Genomic DNA, 25,463 nt, shown 5'->3' on the forward strand with positions numbered 1-25,463 from the left:
CTCATCCAGTTGCAGAAATAGCCTTTCCAAAAATATGGTTAGCTACTATTTTAGTGATGAAAATCTTTTGTGAGATATCCCTAAAGCTGTAATTTCACCAAGATGAAAAGCAAATACTGCTGTAAATGCCTCATATAAGAGATCAGAGTAGCCACAAGCAAACCTAAGGTCACTATGCAATTCTTTAAATGATGAAGACATATGGATTTGAAATCTGACTGCCTGAACAGTTCTTTGAAAGAGAAATTCTGAACACCTTGCTTTCTATAAATACTTCCAGAAACAATTCTTTGATGGAAGAAGGGAAACTTGTACAGATTGACCTGCCAACTATAACTCCGCAGAGACCGTGTAACCAATAACATGCCACTCCTGTTGTTGACAAAGCCTTTTTTTTTTTTTAAAGGACAAAATGCTCTAAAATCTCTATCACACATATGACAAAAAAAAAAAAAAACTATTTAAAAAGTGAAATGAAAGTCAAACTTGAACTTTTAGGATTCATATAGATCACGCAGTTTTAAGAGATTTTTACATTTTTAAATTTTGTTTAGAAATTTGTTCTCTTGGTCTTCGTTAAAAAGCATAACTACAAACGTGATAAAACATTGACTTTGCATCGCCACAGGTGTTAGAGATAAATTCATTACTTTGAAGGAAGTATCTTCAACGGGTCGATTGTAATCACTAGATACCGGATTGTACTTGTTGTTGATGTGTCACTCAAAAAAATACATGTTTAATAAAAAAAAAAAAAAAAAAAAAAGCATAACGAGATAGGCACAGGAGCAGCAATGCACTAGTGGGAGCTAGCTGGTAATTGCAGTCTACACACATTTCTTGTCACTGGCTAACTAGATCTGGTCAGTTAGGCAGCTCTCTCTGCTCTGGAGCGGACTTTAACTATGTGTTTAACCCATGTAGGGTTAAACATAGATATAGTTAAGCACTAACAAAATAATAAGATGGTGTGAAACACTACAGCACTTTCTTTTGCACCTGTATGCTCCCTTAAACATTTTGTTTTTAAATGAACCATCTTTTTCATGCAAAAGTTGTTAATTTAGCAACTAGATGTATAACTGAATGATTTCCCACTGTTTTATTGGTGGACAGTGACATCTCACAAACATACATTTTTTTCTCTGTTCAGAAAAAAATTAAAAAAAATGAAATACCATATTTTTAGATGAGAAAAAAAAAAAAAAAAAATACTTTTGTCCAATTAAGATATTATCCCAGAAAAGGGTTGTTAAATATATAACCTTGTAGCAGTGGGTAGACCAAAAGGAAGACCAACAAAGAAACATTCTCCACATTAACCATGACTAATCTAAAAAAGAAAAAATTTAGATGAATTTATATATTACATATATAATATTTCATTTTCAATCATTTAAATATATTTTGTTAAACACTGCAAAATATTCTAAATAATCCATAGAATATACTGTATCCAAGTATTCTACATTATGTTTAATAATTTCTCTAAATTTTTAAAAATATTTTATGTCATATTCCAACAACATGCCTTAAGAATCCTAACACCTGACCGCATTAAGCTCTAAATTGAGAAATACAATGCACAAAATGCATATTTTACATTCCTATGTTCTTCACATAGAAAAAATATAAATTTATGCTTACCAGATAAATTTCTTTTCTTCCGGATAGGTAGAGTCCACGGTTTAATTCCTTACTGTTGGTAAATACAACACCTGGCCACCAGGAGGAGGCGAAGACACCCCAGTCAAAGGCTTAAATATCCCTCCCACTTCCACATTACCCCAGTCATTCTGCTGAGGGAACAAGGAAAAGTAGGAGAAACATTAGGATATAAATGGTGCAAGAAAAATAAAATAAATATTAGGGGACCGCCCATAGACAAGAAAAAACGTGCGGGCCATGGACTCTCCCTATCCGGAAGGAAAGGAATTTATCTGGTAAGCATAAATTATATTTTCCTTCCTAAAATAGGGAGAGTCCACGGCTTCATTCCTTATTGTTGGGAAAACTATACCCAAGCTCCAGAAAACACTGAATGAATAACGGGAGGGAATAAAAAAGGAAGAGGTGGAGCCTATTCTGAGGGCACCACAGCCTGCAAAACTTTTTTCCGAAAGCTGCTTCAGCCGAAATAAAAACAAACTTTTAAAAAATGTAAAAAGTATGTAAGGAGGAGCATAGCTGCCTTACAAATTTGATATATAGAGGCCTTGTTCTTAAAGGCCCAAGAGGAAGTCACTGCTCTAGGTGGACGATGTCCTGCTGTCTTGTAAGCTTGATGTTGCAATCTGACACAACCTTAGGAAGAAAACCTAATTTAGTACATAAAACTGCCTTATCTGCATGAAAAATCAGATAAGGGGGCTCACATTGCAAAGCAGAGATCTCAGAAACTCTGCGCGCAGAGGCAATAGCCAATAAAAAGCGAACCTTCCAAGATAACAATTTAATGTCAATGGAATACCGAGGCTCAAACGGAACCTATTGCAAAAAAAGAACAAGATTTAGGCTCCAAGGAGGAGTCCCAGATCTAAAAACACAGGTCTGATCCTAATCAGAGCCTTAAAGGATTACAAACTTTTGCCCGATTTTGTATAAACAAAACACATTCTAAATAACGTGTATTAAAGTAAACTTACCAACCTCAATCTCTTGTAAATCGAAGCCTCATTTACTTAGAAAATCAATTTTTATTTTTCGATGTTAACGTCATGCAATCCAGCCCACTATTTTCGCACCTTCGTGTATGCAAACATACATGCATATAACTATAAGCCAAATTTTCCTCATTCCCATGCGCATAAAAACGGCACCAATAGTGCATGCGCATTTTGTACTAATGACGCCGTAATTACTATCTTATTATGAAAAATCGATAGAGCAGGTCCTTCTGTGTCAGAGCAGGTCTGGAAGGGAGTGACGTTATGCAATCTTGCGCAAGCGCTGTGAGAAATTTGGCCGCCATATTCAAATTGCGGTTTGCACACAGGATTGGATAGGAGCAGCAGATACCCATGGAGTGGGTTCGGAAAAATGTTTTTAGAAAGAAGATTTCAGCGATCAGGTAGAAAAGTGATAATGACATCCTATGGAAAATGTTTAAAAAAAAAATAAAAAAAATGTAAAAAACAGAATTTATGTTTACCTGATAAATTACTTTCTCCAACGGTGTGTCCGGTCCACGGCGTCATCCTTACTTGTGGGATATTCTCTTCCCCAACAGGAAATGGCAAAGAGCCCAGCAAAGCTGGTCACATGATCCCTCCTAGGCTCCGCCTACCCCAGTCATTCGACCGACGTTAAGGAGGAATATTTGCATAGGAGAAACCATATGGTACCGTGGTGACTGTAGTTAAAGAAAATAAATTATCAGACCTGATTAAAAAAAACCAGGGCGGGCCGTGGACCGGACACACCGTTGGAGAAAGTAATTTATCAGGTAAACATAAATTCTGTTTTCTCCAACATAGGTGTGTCCGGTCCACGGCGTCATCCTTACTTGTGGGAACCAATACCAAAGCTTTAGGACACGGATGAAGGGAGGGAGCAAATCAGGTCACCTAAATGGAAGGCACCACGGCTTGCAAAACCTTTCTCCCAAATATAGCCTCAGAAGAAGCAAAAGTATCAAACTTGTAAAATTTGGTAAAAGTGTGCAGTGAAGACCAAGTCGCTGCCCTACATATCTGATCAACAGAAGCCTCATTCTTGAAGGCCCATGTGGAAGCCACAGCCCTAGTGGAATGAGCTGTGATTCTTTCGGGAGGCTGCCGTCCGGCAGTCTCATAAGCCAATCTGATGATGCTTTTAATCCAAAAAGAGAGAGAGGTAGAAGTTGCTTTTTGACCTCTCCTTTTACCGAAATAAACAACAAACAAGGAAGATGTTTGTCTAAAATCCTTTGTAGCATCTAAATAGAATTTTAGAGCGCGAACAACATCCAAATTGTGCAACAAACGTTCCTTCTTCGAAACTGGTTTCGGACACAGAGAAGGTACGATAATCTCCTGGTTAATGTTTTTGTTAGAAACAACTTTTGGAAGAAAACCAGGTTTAGTACGTAAAACCACCTTATCTGCATGGAACACCAGATAAGGAGGAGAACACTGCAGAGCAGATAATTCTGAAACTCTTCTAGCAGAAGAAATTGCAACTAAAAACAAAACTTTCCAAGATAATAACTTAATATCAACGGAATGCAAGGGTTCAAACGGAACCCCCTGAAGAACTGAAAGAACTAAATTGAGACTCCAAGGAGGAGTCAAAGGTTTGTAAACAGGCTTAATTCTAACCAGAGCCTGAACAAAAGCTTGAACATCTGGCACAGCGGCCAGCTTTTTGTGAAGTAACACAGACAAGGCAGAAATCTGTCCCTTCAGGGAACTTGCAGATAAACCTTTTTCCAATCCTTCTTGAAGGAAGGATAGAATCCTAGGAATCTTAACCTTGTCCCAAGGGAATCCTTTAGATTCACACCAACAGATATATTTTTTCCAAATTTGTGGTAAATCTTTCTAGTTACAGAACAAGAGTATCGATAACAGGATCTGAGAACCCTCGCTTCGATAAGATCAAGCGTTCAATCTCCAAGCAGTCAGCTGGAGTGAAACCAGATTCGGATGTTCGAACGGACCCTGAACAAGAAGGTCTCGTCTCAAAGGTAGCTTCCAAGGTGGAGCCGATGACATATTCACCAGATCTGCATACCAAGTCCTGCGTGGCCACGCAGGAGCTATCAAGATCACCGACGCCCTCTCCTGATTGATCCTGGCTACCAGCCTGGGGATGAGAGGAAACGGCGGGAACACATAAGCTAGTTTGAAGGTCCAAGGTGCTACTAGTGCATCCACTAGAGCCGCCTTGGGATCCCTGGATCTGGACCCGTAGCAAGGAACTTTGAAGTTCTGACAAGAGGCCATCAGATCCATGTCTGGAATGCCCCACAGCTGAGTGACTTGGGCAAAGATTTCCGGATGGAGTTCCCACTCCCCCGGATGCAATGTCTGACGACTCAGAAAATCCGCTTCCCAATTTTCCACTCCTGGGATGTGGATAGCAGACAGGTGGCAGGAGTGAAACTCCGCCCATAGAATGATTTTGGTCACTTCTTCCATCGCCAGGGAACTCCTTGTTCCCCCCTGATGGTTGATGTACGCAACAGTTGTCATGTTGTCTGATTGAAACCGTATGAACTTGGCCCTCGCAAGCTGAGGCCAAGCCTTGAGAGCATTGAATATCGCTCTCAGTTCCAGAATATTTATTGGTAGAAGAGATTCTTCCCGAGACCAAAGACCCTGAGCTTTCAGGGATCCCCAGACCGCGCCCCAGCCCATCAGACTGGCGTCGGTCGTGACAATGACCCACTCTGGTCTGCGGAATGTCATCCCTCGTGACAGGTTGTCCAGGGACAGCCACCAACGGAGTGAGTCTCTGGTCCTCTGATTTACTTGTATCTTCGGAGACAAGTCTGTATAGTCCCCATTCCACTGACTGAGCATGCCCAGTTGTAATGGTCTTAGATGAATGCGTGCAAAAGGAACTATGTCCATTGCCGCTACCATCAACCCGATCACTTCCATGCACTGAGCTATGGAAGGAAGAGGAACGGAATGAAGTATCCGACAAGAGTCTAGAAGTTTTGTTTTTCTGGCCTCTGTCAGAAAAATCCTCATTTCTAAGGAGTCTATTATGGTTCCCAAGAAGGGAACCCTTGTTGACGGAGATAGAGAACTCTTTTCCACGTTCACTTTCCATCCGTGAGATCTGAGAAAGGCCAGGACAATGTCCGTGTGAGCCTTTGCTTGAGGAAGGGACGACGCTTGAATCAGAATGTCGTCCAAGTAAGGTACTACAGCAATGCCCCTTGGTCTTAGCACAGCTAGAAGGGACCCTAGTACCTTTGTGAAAATCCTTGGAGCAGTGGCTAATCCGAAAGGAAGCGCCACGAACTGGTAATGTTTGTCCAGGAATGCGAACCTCAGGAACCGATAATGTTCCTTGTGGATAGGAATATGTAGATACGCATCCTTTAAATCCACCGTGGTCATGAATTGACCTTCCTGGATGGAAGGAAGAATTGTTCGAATGGTTTCCATCTTGAACGATGGAACCTTGAGAAACTTGTTTAAGATCTTGAGATCTAAGATTGGTCTGAACGTTCCCTCTTTCTTGGGAACTATAAACAGATTGGAGTAGAACCCCATCCCTTGTTCTCTTAATGGAACGGGATGAATCACTCCCATTTTTAACAGGTCTTCTACACAATGTAAGAATGCCTGTCTTTTTATGTGGTCTGAAGACAACTGAGACCTGTGGAACCTCCCCCTTGGGGGAAGTCCCTTGAATTCCAGAAGATAACCTTGGGAGACTATTTCTAGCGCCCAAGGATCCAGAACATCTCTTGCCCAAGCCTGAGCGAAGAGAGAGAGTCTGCCCCCCACCAGATCCGGTCCCGGATCGGGGGCCAACATTTCATGCTGTCTTGGTAGCAGTGGCAGGTTTCTTGGCCTGCTTTCCCTTGTTCCAGCCTTGCATTGGTCTCCAAGCTGGCTTGGCTTGAGAAGAATTACCCTCTTGCTTAGAGGACGTAGCACCTTGGGCTGGTCCGTTTCTACGAAAGGGACGAAAATTAGGTTTATTTTTTGCCTTGAAAGGCCGATCCTGAGGAAGGGCGTGGCCCTTACCCCCAGTGATATCAGAGATAATCTCTTTCAAGTCAGGGCCAAACAGCGTTTTCCCCTTGAAAGGAATGTTAAGTAGCTTGTTCTTGGAAGACGCATCAGCCGACCAAGATTTCAACCAAAGCGCTCTGCGCGCCACAATAGCAAACCCAGAATTCTTAGCCGCTAACCTAGCCAATTGCAAAGTGGCGTCTAGGGTGAAAGAATTAGCCAATTTGAGAGCATTGATTCTGTCCATAATCTCCTCAAAAGGAGGAGAATCACTATCGACCGCCTTTATCAGCTCATCGAACCAGAAACATGCGGCTGTAGCGACAGGGACAATGCATGAAATTGGTTGTAGAAGGTAACCCTGCTGAACAAACATCTTTTTAAGCAAACCTTCTAATTTTTTATCCATAGGATCTTTGAAAGCACAACTATCCTCTATGGGTATAGTGGTGCGTTTGTTTAAAGTGGAAACCGCTCCCTCGACCTTGGGGACTGTCTGCCATAAGTCCTTTCTGGGGTCGACCATAGGAAACAATTTTTTAAATATGGGGGGAGGGACGAAAGGAATACCGGGCCTTTCCCATTCTTTATTAACAATGTCCGCCACCCGCTTGGGTATAGGAAAAGCTTCTGGGAGCCCCGGCACCTCTAGGAACTTGTCCATTTTACATAGTTTCTCTGGGATGACCAACTTGTCACAATCATCCAGAGTGGATAATACCTCCTTAAGCAGAATGCGGAGATGTTCCAACTTAAATTTAAATGCAATCACATCAGGTTCAGCTTGTTGAGAAATGTTCCCTGAATCAGTAATTTCTCCCTCAGACAAAACCTCCCTGGCCCCATCAGACTGGGTTAGGGGCCCTTCAGAAATATTATTATCAGCGTCGTCATGCTCTTCAGTATCTAAAACAGAGCAGTCGCGCTTACGCTGATAAGTGTTCATTTTGGCTAAAATGTTTTTGACAGAATTATCCATTACAGCCGTTAATTGTTGCATAGTAAGGAGTATTGGCGCGCTAGATGTACTAGGGGCCTCCTGAGTGGGCAAGACTCGTGTAGACGAAGGAGGGAATGATGCAGTACCATGCTTACTCCCCTCACTTGAGGAATCATCTTGGGCATCATTGTCATTGTCACATAAATCACATTTATTTAAATGAATAGGAATTCTGGCTTCCCCACATTCAGAACACAGTCTATCTGGTAGTTCAGACATGTTAAACAGGCATAAACTTGATAACAAAGTACAAAAAACGTTTTAAAATAAAACCGTTACTGTCACTTTAAATTTTAAACTGAACACACTTTATTACTGCAATTGCGAAAAAACATGAAGGAATTGTTCAAAATTCACCAAATTTTCACCACAGTGTCTTAAAGCCTTAAAAGTATTGCACACCAAATTTGGAAGCTTTAACCCTTAAAATAACGGAACCGGAGCCGTTTTGAACTTTAACCCCTTTACAGTCCCTGGTATCTGCTTTGCTGAGACCCAACCAAGCCCCAAGGGGAATACGATACCAAATGACGCCTTCAGAAAGTCTTTTCTAAGTATCAGAGCTCCTCTCACATGCGACTGCATGCCATGCCTCTCAAAAACAAGTGCGCAACACCGGCGCGAAAATGAGTCTCTGCCTATGCTTTGGGAAAGCCCCTAAAGAATAAGGTGTCTAAAACAGTGCCTGCCGATAATATTATATCAAAATACCCAGATAAAATGATTCCTCAAGGCTAAATATGTGTTAATAATCAATCGATTTAGCCCAGAAAAAGTCTACAGTCTTAATAAGCCCTTTTTGAAGCCCTTATTTACGATCGTAATAAACATGGCTTACCGGATCCCATAGGGAAAATGACAGCTTCCAGCATTACATCGTCTTGTTAGAATGTGTCATACCTCAAGCAGCAAGAGACTGCTCACTGTTCCCCCAACTGAAGTTAATTGCTCTCAACAGTCCTGTGTGGAACAGCCATGGATTTTAGTGACGGTTGCTAAAATCATTTTCCTCATACAAACAGAAATCTTCATCTCTTTTCTGTTTCTGAGTAAATAGTACATACCAGCACTATTTCAAAATAACAAACTCTTGATTGAATAATAAAAACTACAGTTAAACACTAAAAAACTCTAAGCCATCTCCGTGGAGATGTTGCCTGTACAACGGCAAAGAGAATGACTGGGGTAGGCGGAGCCTAGGAGGGATCATGTGACCAGCTTTGCTGGGCTCTTTGCCATTTCCTGTTGGGGAAGAGAATATCCCACAAGTAAGGATGACGCCGTGGACCGGACACACCTATGTTGGAGAAAGCAAACTTACATTGAGCTTACAAAGGACTACACATCTGGAAGCTCAGCCAGTCTCTTGTGCAATAAAACCGACAGGGCCGAAATCTGTCCCCTCAGGGAACTAGGAGAAGGGCCCTTCTCCAGCCCATCCTGGAAAAAAGATAAGATCCTGGCAACCTTAACTCTGTGCCAGGAAAAACCACGCTCTTCACACCAGAATAAGTAGGTCCTCCCCACCTTGTGGTAGATACGCCAAGTAACAGGTTTACGAGCTTGAATAAGAGTATCAATGACACTCTCAGAGAAACCTCTCTTGGCTAAGACTAAGCGTTTAATCTCCACGTAGTCAACCTCAGAGAATCTAGATTTTGATGAACAAATGAACCTTGTATCAGCAGGTCTCTGCGACAAGGTAACTTCCATGGAGGAGATGAGGACATCCCCACTAGATCCGCGAACCACGTCCTTTGTGACCATGATGGAGCAATCAGGATTACTGATACCCGCTCCTGCTTTATGCGGGCCACCACTCGAGGAAGAAGCGGTAATGGAGGAAAAAAGATATAGGAGTTTGAGCCTCCAGGGCACTGCTAGTTCATCTATTAGAGCCGCTTGGGGATCCCGCGACCCGTACCTGGGTAGCTTGGTATTGAGACGGGACGCCATGAGATCCGGCGTCCCCCACTTGCTGCATATCTTCTCTGCCAACACCTCGGGATGGAGAGACCATTCTCCTGGATGGAAGGATTGCCTGCTGAGAAAATCCGCCTCCCAGTTGTCCACACCCGGAATGTGGATCTCTGAAAGCAAAAAGCTGTGGGCCTACGCCCACTCCAGAATCTGAGATACTTCCTTCATCGCCAAGGAACTTCTCGGTCCCCCTTGATGGTCGATGTAAGCCACCGAGGTTATATTGTCTGATTGGAATCTGATACTGGGATGAACCCAGAAGTGGCCAAGCCTTCAAGGCCTTGAAGATAGCCCGTAGTTCCAAAATATTGATTAGGAGGGAGGACTCCTCATGAGTCCACAACCCCTGTGCCTTCCTGGCACCCCAAACAGCTCCCCCTCCGTATAGGCTTGCGTCCGTAGTCACAATTTCCTAGGATGTTCTTAAGAAGCATGTCCCTCGGGACAGATCATCTGGACAGAGCCACCAAGAGAGCGATTCTCTCGACCTACCTAGGTTTATCCTTCAACAAAAAATACAAAGATAACAAAGCAAATGTAATAATATAATTGCATGCTCTATCTGAATCATGACATTACTTTTGATATTACTGTCCCTTTAAGCTATGTATGGGGTCCCTTCTTGGTCAGTTTGAACTTTACTTCCAGAAATAATTTTTTCAACATTAAAAAGTTCCTATAAAAGAAATAGATTATTCTATACAAAGGAAAAATACCCTTACAATTGACATGAAAACACTGAGACTGTAAATATAAAATGTTTAAGTAAAAACTTTACAATATACAGTCATTATTTATTATGCCCCATTTTCCTGTAATTGAATGTGCACATGGCAGACAAGCCTTGTCCTACTGCATGGGATATTGGTTTGTTTATTTAATTTAAAAAAAAAAAAAGGAGTACTACAAATAGGGTTGCCACCTCGGCTATGTTTTCATGGACACTTATGAGTTATACATGCTGCTGGGTGTGCAGAGAGGAACTTGAATATAGATGTTCAGTGTCACTATTTGTGAGCGGTCCAGGGATGAAATTCAAGTTCCTCTCTGTACACCCTGTAGCATGTATAACTCATAAGTGTCCAGGAAAACATGGCTGAGGTGGCAACCCTAACTGCAAATCAATGCAAATGTTGCTAACAGAATGACAGTGGCTAGCTGTATCTATTTCAGCAACAAGATAGGATGGGCAAATCCAAATAAGATAACTGGTGGAGAGAATTTGGCCACTGAAAAACAATTGCAGCCAATAAGCTGACAATATATTCCGAATGTTTTGAGCGACTACAGAAAAATCTAATCATGCAGTTTTTTTAATGTTTGTTTAACCCCTGTTATCTATTGAATAACAGATACCAGGTAAACGTGTTTTACTGCCACAAAGGGGTTAAACAAGTAGTTAAAAAGTCAACTCAGGACCAACAATAAAAACTTATGCTCCTGAGCTGGACACAGCCAGTAAAGTCAATCAGGAGAGAGATATGTGCATAGCCTACAATCACCAGCTCAAGTCCAGCTGATGCTTACTGTCACTCTGGAGTTGACTTTAAAGGGTCATAAAACTGCAAAAACGTGCTGAATTGTGTGAAAAAGTGGGAGAGGAGCTAAGATAAAGAATACTCAAGAGGGATTTCCCTGGAATGCAAAACAAACATTTTGCTAATGGTTTTAAAACATTTTTTTGCTATTTATTTTGTAATTCAATGCTTAATTGCGGATTTGCTAAAGGCGGCTTGTTTCATTTACTCCAGGAAACAAATTCATTAATACCAAATCCGAGCCAGACTGGGAAATCAGACCGGCCCTGGGAATGTTTGAACATTGGCCTCAAGGCCAGGCCTCCACCCCCACACCTTGCCAAAGGTCACTTTTCTTCGGCAATAGGCCCCCACATCCTCATTAGAAGCAGTCCTGGGGCCACTTTTCTGCTGCCACAGGCCCCAACACCCTCATCCGGAGCGGCCTTGAAGAAATGAGCTATGCATGCGCACAAGGCTCGCTCCGTTACCGCCCTGTACAATGATGCGTCCCTACAGCGATGGTGGCACACCAACCCACCGAGAAAAGTCCCGGTATCCCGGCAGGCCAATCCGGAACTGTACCAAAAACTTTTTTTATGCACACATATGATCTGCAGTACAATACAGAACATACTGGTTCGGTTCATCAATTGCACTGCAAATAAATGACTTGCTTCTAAATTCAACAGGAATTGTTCGTTTTATGGGTATCAGCTCATCATTTTAAGGTATCATAGTAACCTGGCAACTGTCAGGCCCTGCTCTCCTCAAGCCACAATAAAACAGATTTTAAAGTTGTTAAACTGTTTGGCTTGTGCACATGGAATGCTTATCTGGTGAGTGGTGAAATTCACAATGTATTATTGTTATGAGAAAGGGATAAATGTTTTTTTTTAAAAAATATATATTTCTATTCATTACAAATTGCACGGTTTAAAGCAGTTGCATGCTTAGCGTACCCATTCAAAGATAAGCACGGAAAACAGTAAATCACGGGGCATAAAACACTGCCGAGCTTCAGCTGTTTACATGCAACTATAAAAAGTGCACTCATGCAGAATATACAGTGCAAACATAATGTGCAGCTTTTATAGTTCAAAGAAGGGGGTGGATTGTTGATTTATTAATGTTACTAACATAAAAAGTTAGATCATTGTTTTATTTATGCTTTATTTAGAGTTACTGTAACTCTACAAAATCTCATAAAAGTCAAAGCATACAGAGATGAGGATTGTTTTCCCCATTATCCAACCTATGGGAACCACGGATAATTAAATACAGGTGGCCCTCGGTTTACAGCGGTTCAATTTGCATCGTTTCAGAACAACAACCTTTTTTTCCAGTCATGTGACTGCTATTGAAAAGCATTGAGAAGCAGTGCATTGATTAAAATAGCCAGTAGGTGTAGCTGTCTGCTTGTGTTGCAGCAAAGATATGCAAGCCAAGCAAGCTGAAATTAATTTGTGTAACTAGACCTGAGCGATCGAGCAGCATTCAAAGGAACAAGATCTTCCTCTCTATAAATCAGTCCAGATTGAAATGCATAGAAAGAACTGTTTACAGAAAAATGCAAGTAAAGTCTGTGTTGTGTGATTATTTTATTAGGTTTATAATGCTGTTTAGCAAATGTTTTTGTTCATTTAACTTAGTTTAAATATATATTCTGTGTTGTGTGAATATTTTATTAGGTTTAAAATGCTGTTTAGCATTTAAAGTCTTCATTTCAAAGCTTTAAAAATAATGTATTAGGTGTTAATTATGCCAATTTTGAGAAGGGCCTGGAACCTAACTCCCTCACTTCCCATTGACATACATTATAAACTGGGTTTCAATTTACAACGGTTTCGATTTACAACCATTCCTTCTGGAACCTAACCCTGGCGTAAACTGAGGGCTACCTGTAATTATAAAATGTGCAGGTTTGCATTTATCGATTTATATATGCACACATTACTGCAGACAACTATATACACTAATGCATTTGAATGAATACACAAATTTAGATGCTTAAAAAGACACCAAAGTCAAAATAAAAAAAAAATTCATGGTTTAGAAAGACAGATTTTAATAGTTTTCAATGTACATCTACTATTAAATTGACTTAATTATCTTGGTATCCTTCATTGAAAGAATACCTAGATAGGCTCAGGAGAAAATGCACTACTAAAAAAGTAGCTGGGGATTGGTGGATACACACATATGCCTCTGTCATTGGCTGACCCCCATGTAGAGGTTAACCATATATACAAGAACTGGATTCCTTTCTTTTTCCGCTAATATGACCCTTTTATATAAACAGACAAATGTATAGAATATACATTTTCTAAAGTGCAGTAAGGCATCTAAAAGAATTATATATACACACACACACAATCACTAGGCTAGCAGTATTACATGCAAAATCTCATTTCATTTAACTTTATTACACATATATTTAAACAGTAATATAAAGATGCCAATGTACAGTTTAATTTCAGACATTGTATTATACAAATAAAATGTGCTAGCAATTAGAGGGTTAAAGGCGGCTTTCAGCACTTTAGAACTCACACAAACCTTTCCTCTAGTGGGAATGTGTCACTGACATTCACTAATTACAATATATTGCCACAAGTAAAAATTCAGATCTTGGTATTAATTGTTCATGGGATGGTAAGAAAACTTTTTTTTTCTATTTTTGGACAGAGAAGTACCTGACAAAAATGAGCTGGTTTATTCAACAATGGATATTTTGCAAATAATTTTTGGATTGAACATATCAATCCTATAATAAACACACTCCTATAGGACTATACATTTACATGAATATGTAAAACAATAAAACTATATTTTGACAAAACTTGCAGTCCACAGAAAATCTGTTTTTTCACTCTAAAATACACCTTGAAGTATTACATTCTGAACTTGCTAACTGTATTTTTAAAATATATTTTTTTAAAAACTTGTTTCCTAAAATCCAGTTTCTAGAAAGGTTATACATTTGTAAATTTGCTTGGTTGTAAAACAAAACAAACAAAAAGAAACTTACAATAATACCCCCATACTCTTCATTTTCAGTAAGAGCATCATGTAACCAGATGAAATCTTCATGTTGACGCGTTACAGAGAACTCTGGGCTCTGAAATGTTGTCAGTGTTGTCTGAAAAATAAAGGAGAAAAATCAGAAAAGTAGCTGTATAGGATGTGTATCATTAGGTGGTTATCAAGCTCATTTTAAATAAATAAGTGTAAACCTTACAGATAAGATACCTTATGACATACTCTGACATTTCAGGCCCAATTCTCAAAAACTAACTGGCATGGAGAGAAATCGTCAGGTTATTTTACTAAGTATTATATTGTAAAATAAAATGTACTGCCTTCACATATATGTACGTGAACTCCTCTTAAAAGGATACTAAACCCAAATTTTTCTTTCATGATTCAGAAAGAGCATGCAATTTTAAGCAACTTTCTAATTTACTCCTATTATGATTTGTTCTTCGTTTTCTTGCTATCGTTATTTGAAAAAGCAGGAATGTAAGCTTAAGAGCTGGCGCATTTTTGTCTCAGCACCTAGGTAGCGCTTGCTGATTGGTGGCTAATTGTAGCCACCAATCAGCAAGAGCTACCCAGGTGCTGAACCAAAAATGGGCCAGCTGCTAACCTTACATTTATGCTTTTTCAAATAAAAATACCAAGAGAACGAAGAAAAATTGATAATAGGAGTAAATTTGCATGCTCTATCTGTATCATGAAAGAAAACAAATGTGAGTTTAGTATCCCTTTAATGAGATACACAGTTCCAAAAGGTAAAAAAAAAATATTATACAGAGCGGTTTAGAGAATAAGTCCGTCTGTTATTTATTTTATATCCTTGTTGCCACATGCATAAAAAAAAAACTATAATCAATGCGTTGGTTATTCCTTAAAAACTAATTTTATGTAATATACACGCTTGGCGGACTTTTTAATGTTAAACCATTTTTGGTGCTTTTAACTTTAGATTGTGTGCACAAATTTCTTTTTAAATATTGCAGTTTTCTGGGCATCCTTTGTGACTGGAAATAATACATTTTACTGGTGCTCACTCAGAAAACGACATTGAAAGTGTAACATGTTAGTTATTGCATTAAGCCAAATGGCAATAGGCCCAGATGCCACATTAAGGAATCTTTTAAAATAACATTCTTTGAGAAGCCTTTGCATTACTTCCTCTGCAGTAACAAATTATTAAAAATAAATAAGCTCCAGCACGGATCAAGCTATCCTTGTGCAGAATGTAGCAGGGTCAGGTTTCTTAAAGTGAATGTAAATTTTGATGCTAAAGTGCCCGGTTTTTAAAAATTCGATTAAAAACATGGGCACTTTAATTCATCAAAATTTACATTTCACTCGTGTTCTGAAAAAACATAATTTATGTAAGAACTTACCTGATAAATTCATTTCTTTCATATTAGCAAGAGTCCATGAGCTAGTGACGTATGGGATATACATTCCTACCAGAAGGGGCAAAGTTTCCCAAACCTCAAAATGCCTACAAATACACCCCTCACCACACCCACAAATCAGGTTAACGCATAGCCAAGAAGTGGGGTGATAAGAAAAAAGTGCGAAAGCATAAAAAAAAAAAATAAGGAATTGGAATAATTGTGCTTTATACAAAAAAATCATAACCACCACAAAAAAGGGTGGGCCTCATGGACTCTTGCTAATATGAAAGAAATGAATTTATCAGGTAAGTTCTTACATAAATTATGTTTTCTTTCATGTAATTAGCAAGAGTCCATGAGCTAGTGACGTATGGGATAATGAATACCCAAGATGTGGACCTTCCACGCAAGAGTCACTAGAGAGGGAGGGATAAAATAAAGACAGCCAATTCCGCTGAAAATAATCCACACCCAAAACAAAGTTTTAAATCTTATAATGAAAAAAACTGAAATTATAAGCAGAAGAATCAAACTGAAACAGCTGCCTGAAGTACTTTTCTACCAAAAACTGCTTCAGAAGAAGAAAACACATCAAAATGGTAGAATTTAGTAAAAGTATGCAAAGAAGACCAAGTTGCTGCTTTGCAAATCTGATCAACCGAAGCTTCATTCCTAAACGCCCAGGAAGTAGAAACTGACCTAGTAGAATGAGCTGTAATCCTTTGAGGCGGAGTTTTACCCGACTCGACATAAGCATGATGAATCAAAGATTTTAACCAAGACGCCAAAGAAATGGCAGAGGCCTTCTGACCTTTCCTAGAACCGGAAAAGATAACAAATAGACTACAAGTCTTTCGGAAATTTTTAGTAGCTTTAACATAATATTTCAAAGCTCTAACTACATCCAAAGAATGCAGCGATCTTTCCTTAGAATTCTTAGGATTAGGACACAATGAAGGAACCACAATTTCTCTACTAATGTTGTTAGAATTCACAACCTTAGGTAAAAATTTAAAAGAAGTTCGCAACACCGCCTTATCCTGATGAAAAATCAGAAAAGGAGACTCACAAGAAAGAGCAGATAATTCAGAAACTCTTCTAGCAGAAGAAATGGCCAAAAGAAACAAAACTTTCCAAGAAAGTAATTTAATGTCCAGCGAATGCATAGGTTCAAACGGAGGAGCTTGAAGAGCCCCCAGAACCAAATTCAAACTCCAAGGAGGAGAAATTGACTTAATAACAGGTTTTATATGAACCAAAGCTTGTACAAAACAATGAATATCAGGAAGACTAGCAATCTTTCTGTGGAAAAGAACAGAAAGAGCAGAGATTTGTCCTTTCAAGGAACTTGCAGACAAACCTTTATCCAAACCATCCTGAAGAAACTGTAAAATTCTAGGAATTCTAAAAGAATGCCAAGAAAAATGATGAGAAAAACACCAAGAAATGTAAATCTTCCAGACTCGATAATATATCTTCCTAGATACAGATTTATGAGCCTGTAACATAGTATTAATCACAGAGTCAGAGAAACCTCTATGACTGATAATCAAGCGTTCAATCTCCATACCTTCAAATTTAAGGATTTGAGATCCTGATGGAAAAAAGGACCTTGCGATAGAACGTCTGGTCTTAATGGAAGAGTCCACGGTTGGCAAGTGGCCATCCGGACAAGATCCGCATACCAAAACCTGTGAGGCCATGCTGGAGCCACCAGCAGAACAAACGAGCACTCATTTAGAATCTTGGAAATCACTCTTGGAAGAAGAACTAGAGGCGGAAAGATATAGGCAGGATGATACTTCCAAGGAAGTGACAATGCATCCACTGCCTCCGCCTGAGGATCCCTGGATCTGGACAGATACCTGGGAAGTTTCTTGTTTAGATGAGAAGCCATCAGATCTATTTCTGGAAGTCCCCACATTTGAACAATCTGAAGAAATACCTCTGGGTGAAGAGACCATTCGCCCGGATGTAACGTTTGGCGACTGAGATAATCCGCTTCCCAATTGTCTATACCTGGGATATGAACCGCAGAAATTAGACAGGAGCTGGATTCCGCCCATACCAGTATTCGAGATACTTCTTTCATAGCCAGAGGACTGTGAGTCCCTCCTTGATGATTGACATATGCCACGGTTGTGACATTGTCCGTCTGAAAACAAATGAACGACTCTCTCTTTAGAAGAGGCCATGACTGAAGAGCTCTGAAAATTGCACGGAGTTCCAAAATGTTGATTGGTAATCTCACCTCCTGAGATTCCCAAACCCCTTGTGCTGTCAGAGACCCCCAAACAGCTCCCCAACCTGTCAGACTTGCATCTGTTGAAATCACAGTCCAGGTCGGAAGAACAAAAGAAGCCCCCTGAACTAAACGATGGTGGTCTGTCCACCACGTCAGAGAATGTCGTACAATCGGTTTTAAAGATATTAATTGAGATATCTTTGTATAATCCCTGCACCACTGGTTCAGCATACAGAGCTGAAGAGGTCGCATGTGAAACCGAGCAAAGGGGATCGCGTCCGATGCAGCAGTCATAAGACCTAGAATTTCCATGCATAAGGCTACCGAAGGGAATGATTGAGACTGAAGGTTTCGACAAGCTGAAACCAATTTTAGACGTCTCTTGTCTGTCAGAGACAGAGTCATGGACACTGAATCTATCTGGAAACCTAAAAAGGTTACCCTTGTCTGAGGAATCAATGAACTTTTTGGTAAATTGATCCTCCAACCATGTTCTCGAAGAAACAATACAAGTCGATTCGTATGAGATTCTGCTAAATGTGAAGACTGAGCAAGTACCAAGATATCGTCCAAATAAGGAAATACCACAATACCCTGTTCTCTGATTACAGACAGAAGGGCACCGAGAACCTTTGTAAAAATCCTTGGAGCTGTTGCTAGGCCAAACGGCAGAGCCACAAACTGGTAATGCTTGTCTAGGAAAGAGAATCTCAGAAACTGATAGTGATCTGGATGAATCGGAATATGCAGATATGCATCCTGTAAATCTATTGTGGACATATAATGCCCTTGCTGAACAAAAGGCAGAATAGTCCTTATAGTTACCATTTTGAATGTTGGTATCCTTACATAATGATTCAATATTTTTAAATCCAGAACTGGTCTGAAGGAATTCTCCTTCTTTGGTACAATGAAGAGATTTGAGTAAAACCCCAGCCCCTGTTCCAGAACTGGAACTGGCATAATTACTCCAGCCAACTCTAGATCTGAAACACATTTCAGAAATGCTTGAGCCTTCACTGGATTTACTGGGACACGGGAAAGAAAAAATCTTCTTGCAGGAGGCCTTATCTTGAAGCCTATTCTGTACCCTTGTGAAACAATGTTCTGGATCCAAAGATTGTGAATCGAATTGATCCAAATTTCTTTGAAAAATCGTAATCTGCCCCCTACCAGCTGGACTGGAATGAGGGCCGCACCTTCATGTTGACTTGGGAGCTGGCTTTGGCTTTCTAAAAGGCTTGGATTTATTCCAGACTGGAGAAGGTTTCCAAACTGATACCGCTCCTGTAGGGGAAGGATCAGGCTTTTGTTCCTTATTGTGACGAAAGGAACGAAAACGATTAGTAGACCTAAATTTACCTTTAGATTTTTTATCCTGTGGTAAAAAAGTTCCTTTCCCCCCAGTAACAGTTGAAATAATAGAATCCAACTGTGAACCAAATAATTTATTACCCTGGAAAGAAAGGGAAAGCAAAGTTGACTTGGAAGACATATCAGCATTCCAAGTTTTAAGCCATAAAGCTCTTCTAGCTAAAATAACTAGAGACATATACCTGACATCAACCCTAATGATATCAAAGATGGCATCACAAATAAAATTATTAGCATGTTGAAGAAGATTAACAATGCTATGAGAATTATGATCTGTTACTTGTTGCGCTAAAGCTTCCAACCAAAAAGTTGAAGCTGCAGCAACATCAGCTAAAGATATAGCAGGTCTAAGAAGATTACCTGAACATAAGTAAGCTTTTCTTAGAAAGGATTCAATTTTCCTATCTAAAGGATCCTTAAAGGAAGTACTATCTGCCGTAGGAATAGTAGTACGTTTAGCAAGAGTAGAGATAGCCCCATCAACCTTAGGGATTTTGTCCCAAAACTCTAATCTGTCAGATGGCACAGGATATAATTGCTTAAAACGTTTAGAAGGATTAAATGAATTACCCAAATTATTCCATTCCCTGGAAATTACTTCAGAAATAGCATCAGGGACAGCAAAAACTTCTGGAATAACTACAGGAGATTTAAAAACCTTATTTAAACGTTTAGAATTAGTATCAAGAGGACCAGATTCCTCTATTTCTAATGCAATTAAGACTTCTTTAAGTAAAGAACGAATAAATTCCATTTTGAATAAATATGAAGATTTATCAGCATCAACCTCTGAAACAGAATCCTCTGAACCAGAGGAATCATTATCAGAATCAGAATGATGATGTTCATTTAAAAATTCATCTGAAAAATGAGAAGTTTTAAAAGACCTTTTACGTTTACTAGAAGGAGGAATAACAGACATAGCCTTCTTAATGGATTTAGAAACAAAATCTCTTATGTTAACAGGAACACTCTGAGTATTAGATGTTGATGGAACAGCAACAATATTATCTGCATTAACAAGTTTGTCATGACATTCATTACAAACAACAGCTGGAGGAACAGATACCACAAGTTTACAGCAAATACACTTAACTTTGGTAGATCCAGCATCAGGCAGCAATTTTCCAGAAGTATCTTCTGATTCAGGGTCAATCTGAGACATCTTGCAATATGTAATAGAAAAAACAACATATAAAGCAAAATTGATCAAATTCCTTAAATGACAGTTTCAGGAATGGGAAAAAATGCCAGTGAACAAGCTTCTAGCAACCAGAAGCAAATAAACAATGAGTCTTAAATAATGTGAAGACAATAATGACGCCCATATTTTTTAGCGCCAAAAAAGACGCCCACATTATTTGGCGCCTAAATCCTTTTAGCGCCAAAAATGACGCCACATCCGGTAACGCAGAGACTTTTGGCGCAAAAACGTCAAAAATGACGCAACTTCCGGTGACAAGTATGACGCCGGAAATAACAAAGAAAATTTTTTTGCGCCAAAAAAGTCTGCGCCAAGAATGACGCAATAAAATGAAGCATTTTCAGCCCCCTCGAGCCTAACAGCCCACAGGGAAAAAAGTCAAATTTTAAGGTAAGAAAAAATTGATTATTCAAATGCATTATCCCAAATAATGAAACTGACTGTCTGAAATAAGGAATATTGAACATCCTGAATCAAGGCAAATAAATGTTTAAACACAAATATTTAGAACTTTATATAAAAGTGCCCAACCATAGCTTAGAGTGTCACAAAAATAAGACTTACTTACCCCAGGACACTCATCTACATGTAGTAGAAAGCCAAACCAGTACTGAAACGAAAATCAGTAGAGGTAATGGTATATATAAGAGTATATCGTCGATCTGAAAAGGGAGGTAAGAGATGAATCTCTACGACCGATAACAGAGAACCTATGAAATAGACCCCGTAGAAGGAGATCATTGAATTCAAATAGGCAATACTCTCTTCACATCCCTCTGACATTCACTGCACGCTGAGAGGAAAACCGGGCTCCAACCTGCTGCGGAGCGCATATCAACGTAGAATCTAGCACAAACTTACTTCACCACCTCCACGGGAGGCAAAGTTTGTAAAACTGATTTGTGGGTGTGGTGAGGGGTGTATTTGTAGGCATTTTGAGGTTTGGGAAACTTTGCCCCTCCTGGTAGGAATGTATATCCCATACGTCACTAGCTCATGGACTCTTGCTAATTACATGAAAGAAAATACTTACCTTTTAAACTTAACAGCCTTCCAGCTTCCCCCGGTCGTCTCAAGCCATTTTTGACGTCAGAAATGATGGATCGTCATCCTCCAATCACGGCTTCCCCCCAGGGGGAATCAGTGTCTGATTCAACTCCGTGATTGGAGGAAGCCGGATTCCTCATTTTAGACCCAAGAGGCTTTGCGACGGGCGGAGGAAGCTGGAGCGGCTGTCAAGATTAAAAAGGTACGTTTTTTTCACAACACGAGTGAAATGTAAATTTTGGTGAATTAAAGTGCCCCGGTTTTTAATCAAATTTTTAAAAACCAGGCACTTTAGCATCAAAATTTACATTCACTTTAAGCCTAGAGCATATAGTTTAATTTCTCATGGGTGTTTTCTAGCTAAAATTACAGTGAAAAGAGTCAAAATAAAGAATGAAAATACTTTAGGTGTTGTAAAGTATATTTGATAATCATAAACAAATATTTAAAGAGGAACTCATTAGGAGTTTTATGTGTCGTTAATATCCTATTCATAGATTTCATCAATGTATGGTCTTTTTATTTTATATTTTGAAAGATGTTTCTTTTACCTCACACACCCGGTAATATAAATATAATATTCACAACAGATATCACTTCACAATAAAATACATTAGTAGTTATTCAACTCTCTCTCTGTTAAATTGCTCTTTCAACTCTCTCTTTGCTCACAAACGGCCCATCCCTACTCCTAATTAGATACCACCAAAAAGGTTTAGACATCTCCCTCCTCCTTTTACAAAAGTCCACCACGGCAGCACATCGCTAACATTGTGTGTGTGCTCACGTGCGTGCGTGTATGTATGTATGCATGTATAAATAATGTACATAATGTACATAATGTAGAAAAATTATGTGGACAAAGGAACAGTGTATTAAAAATCTGTTACAATCCCATTAAAAGCAGAACGTTTAGTTATGCACTTTGGCGGCATCTCACAGCAACTACTGAATTCTAGATGTCTTACTGTACACAAGAGCTTACCTTTGTATGAACTGTAAATTTTACTTTATCTCGCTCACTTAGGGCATCTGGAATGTCAATTTGTAGAGTAGGATCACTGTTCAAATCCACAGACACTGATCTCAGCTGAAATGAAATACAGATATTTTAGAATTTGTGTGTGTTCATTTTTATGATAAATGGCAAGGCTTATATGTAGGTTTAAATGGGGTTTTTTTTTGGGGGGGGGGGTTTAAAGACCTGCCATAAAAGGAACGATAAAGTCAAGATTTCATGGTTCAAATAGAACATGAAACAACTTCAAATTTACTTCTATTAAAAGGGACAGTCAACACCAGATTTTTTGTTGTTTAAAAAGATAGATAATCCCTTTATTACCCATTCCCCAGTTTTGCATAACAAACAAAGTTATAACAATACACGTTTTACCTCTGTAATTACCTTGTATCTAAGCCTCTGCAGAATGCCCCCTTATTTCAGTTTATTTGACAGACTTGCATTTTAGCCAATCAGTGCTCACTCCTTGGTAAATTCAGGTGCGTGAGCTCAATGTTTATATATATATATATATATATATATATATATATATATATATGCGCCACACATGAACTAATACCCTCTAGTGGTGAAAAACTGTCAAAATGCATTCAGATTAGAGGCGGCCTTCAAGGTCTAATAAATTAGCATATAAACCTCCTAGGTTTAGCTATCAACTAAGAATACCAAGAGAAAAAAAACTAAATTGGTGATAAAAGTAAGTTGGAAAGTTGTTTAAAATGACATGCCGTAATTGAATCATGAAAGTTTTTTGGACTAATTTGCGACGTTTGCTTTGTATCATTTGTTGAAAATCATACCTAGGTAGGCCCAGGAGCAGCAAGCTGCTGATTGGTGGATGCACATATGACTCTTTATTTGCTTACCTAATGTACTCAGTTAGCTCCCAGTACTACATTGCTGCTCCTTCAACAAAGAATAGCAAAAGAATAAAGCAAATTTGCAAAGGTAACTGGAACACTCTTTAAAATTGCATGCTCTGTCTGAATAATGAAAGAAACATTTTTATTTCATGTCCCTTTAACACTGCAAATTTGTTGAAAACTAGATGCACACAGTTTTGTTTATTTTCTAAATATAACAACTGTACTTTTTGTACTACAAAGCTCCATCAGGCGTATGAAATAACAGCCCTGAAAGGGACATTGCAGTGAAATTAAAAACCAAACGTTCGAAAATGTAATATTTAAATTTTATTAATGTTCTTAAGTTACATACCATTAAAATATTATTTATTTCCACAGCCCAGTACCCACTATAAGATTCAATGTCCAGACCAATAGCGTGAGGTGTACGAATGACTGCCTGTAGCACTGCACAGGCACAATTTTCTGTCAACATCAGGTGCTCTGGAGATGTGCACAAGCTGATGAGTGAAAACACCGCCAAAAAAAAAAAAAAAAACAGTCACCCTCTCAATACGAGTGGCAGCATAGCAGCCACCAAGTATTTATATGGTAAAACTTTATATTGTAAGATATGAATCAATATAAGGATATGTCACTGCAATTAACTATTGATAAATAGCAAATTATTTTATCCATTAAAAAAAAAAAAACGCATTCAATTTCTTATTGGGGAATATAAAAAAAAAAAAAAAAGGCAGATCCCATTCCAAATTTACCGGTAGATTTTAGTTGCTACGGGTAATTGTTAGCAGCGAGGTAGTAACACTGGGCACATCACTGCTGATTGGAGATTTTACACAACACCCTTTGAATAGCAAATAAAAAAGGGACTCGTTTTTCACAAATACAGGTACAAATTATAAGAGTAAATTTGCTTTGTTGAGACAATATATACATTTGCATGCTACTAGCAGGCTATATTTAATATGGTTATAGAAAGATGGTCATGTATTCTGCATCTTTAAACCTGAAAATGACTTAAAGGGACACTCAAGTCAAAAACTTTTATGATTCAGAAAGAACATGTAGTTTAAAAGACACTTTCCAATTTACTTCCATTATCAAATTTTGCACATTCTTTTTATATTCACACTTTCTGGGGAACAAGATCCCACTGAGCATGTGCACAAGCTCAAAGGGTATACTAGTCTGTGATTGGCTGATATCTGCCACATGATACAGGGGGCCAGAAAATGAGAGAGAAAATAAATTTGTCAGGGAAAAAAAAAAATCTACTGCTTATTTGAAACTCAGAGTAGATGTTAAATCATTGTCTTTTTATTATGCAATTCTACTGCATTGAGTGGTTCTTTAAGTGAAATTTGTTTACATTTACTACAGTAGTATTAGTTGCATTTAATACAGCGGTATTATTTGTGAAGTTCCTAACTGTCTACTGGTTGAAAAAGTACCACCCCTGCAGCTATATTGGCAAAAAACAAAAACAATCTGCAAAACTGATTTAAAAAACACCAGTTTATTAAATGACAGAACACACACAGTATACTATGATTATTTATATATATATATATATATATATATATATATATATATATATATATATATATATATATATATATATATATATATATATATATATATATATACACACACACATACATATATATATATATATATATATATATATATATATGCATATATACACACACATATATAGAACATAATTTATGTAAGAACTTACCTGATAAAATCATTTCTTTCATATTGGCAAGAGTCCATGAGCTAGTGACATATGGGATATACAATCCTACCAGGAGGGGCAAAGTTTCCCAAACCTCAAAATGCCTATAAATACACCCCTCACCACACCCACAATTCAGTTTAACGAATAGCCAAGCAGTGGGGTGATAAAGAAAGGAGTAGAAAGCATCAACAAAGGAAATTTGGAAATAATTGTGCTTTATACAAAAAATCATAACCACCATAAAAAGGGTGGGCCTCATGGACTTTTGCCAATATGAAAAAAAAATGAATTTATCAGGTAAGTTCTTACATAAATTATGTTTTCTTTCATGTAATTGGCAAAAGTCCATGAGCTAGTGACATATGGGATA

General features: G+C 38.7%; 1 protein-coding gene across 1 annotated transcript in view; it reads right to left on the reverse strand.

The window, feature by feature from the left end:
• SNX5 (sorting nexin 5) overlaps positions 1-25,463 on the reverse strand; it is a 256,667-nt gene that overhangs the window by 177,484 nt on the left and 53,720 nt on the right. The window contains exons 2-3 of the mRNA XM_053711986.1: positions 22,445-22,549; positions 14,206-14,316 (exon numbers count right to left, since the gene is read on the reverse strand). Of these exons, the coding sequence (XP_053567961.1) occupies positions 14,206-14,316; positions 22,445-22,549 (216 nt within the window). The remainder of the gene's footprint in view (positions 1-14,205; positions 14,317-22,444; positions 22,550-25,463) is intronic.

Source organism: Bombina bombina, chromosome 4, assembly GCF_027579735.1.
Source record: "Bombina bombina isolate aBomBom1 chromosome 4, aBomBom1.pri, whole genome shotgun sequence".
In the NCBI taxonomy this organism is placed as follows: Eukaryota; Metazoa; Chordata; class Amphibia; order Anura; family Bombinatoridae; genus Bombina; species Bombina bombina.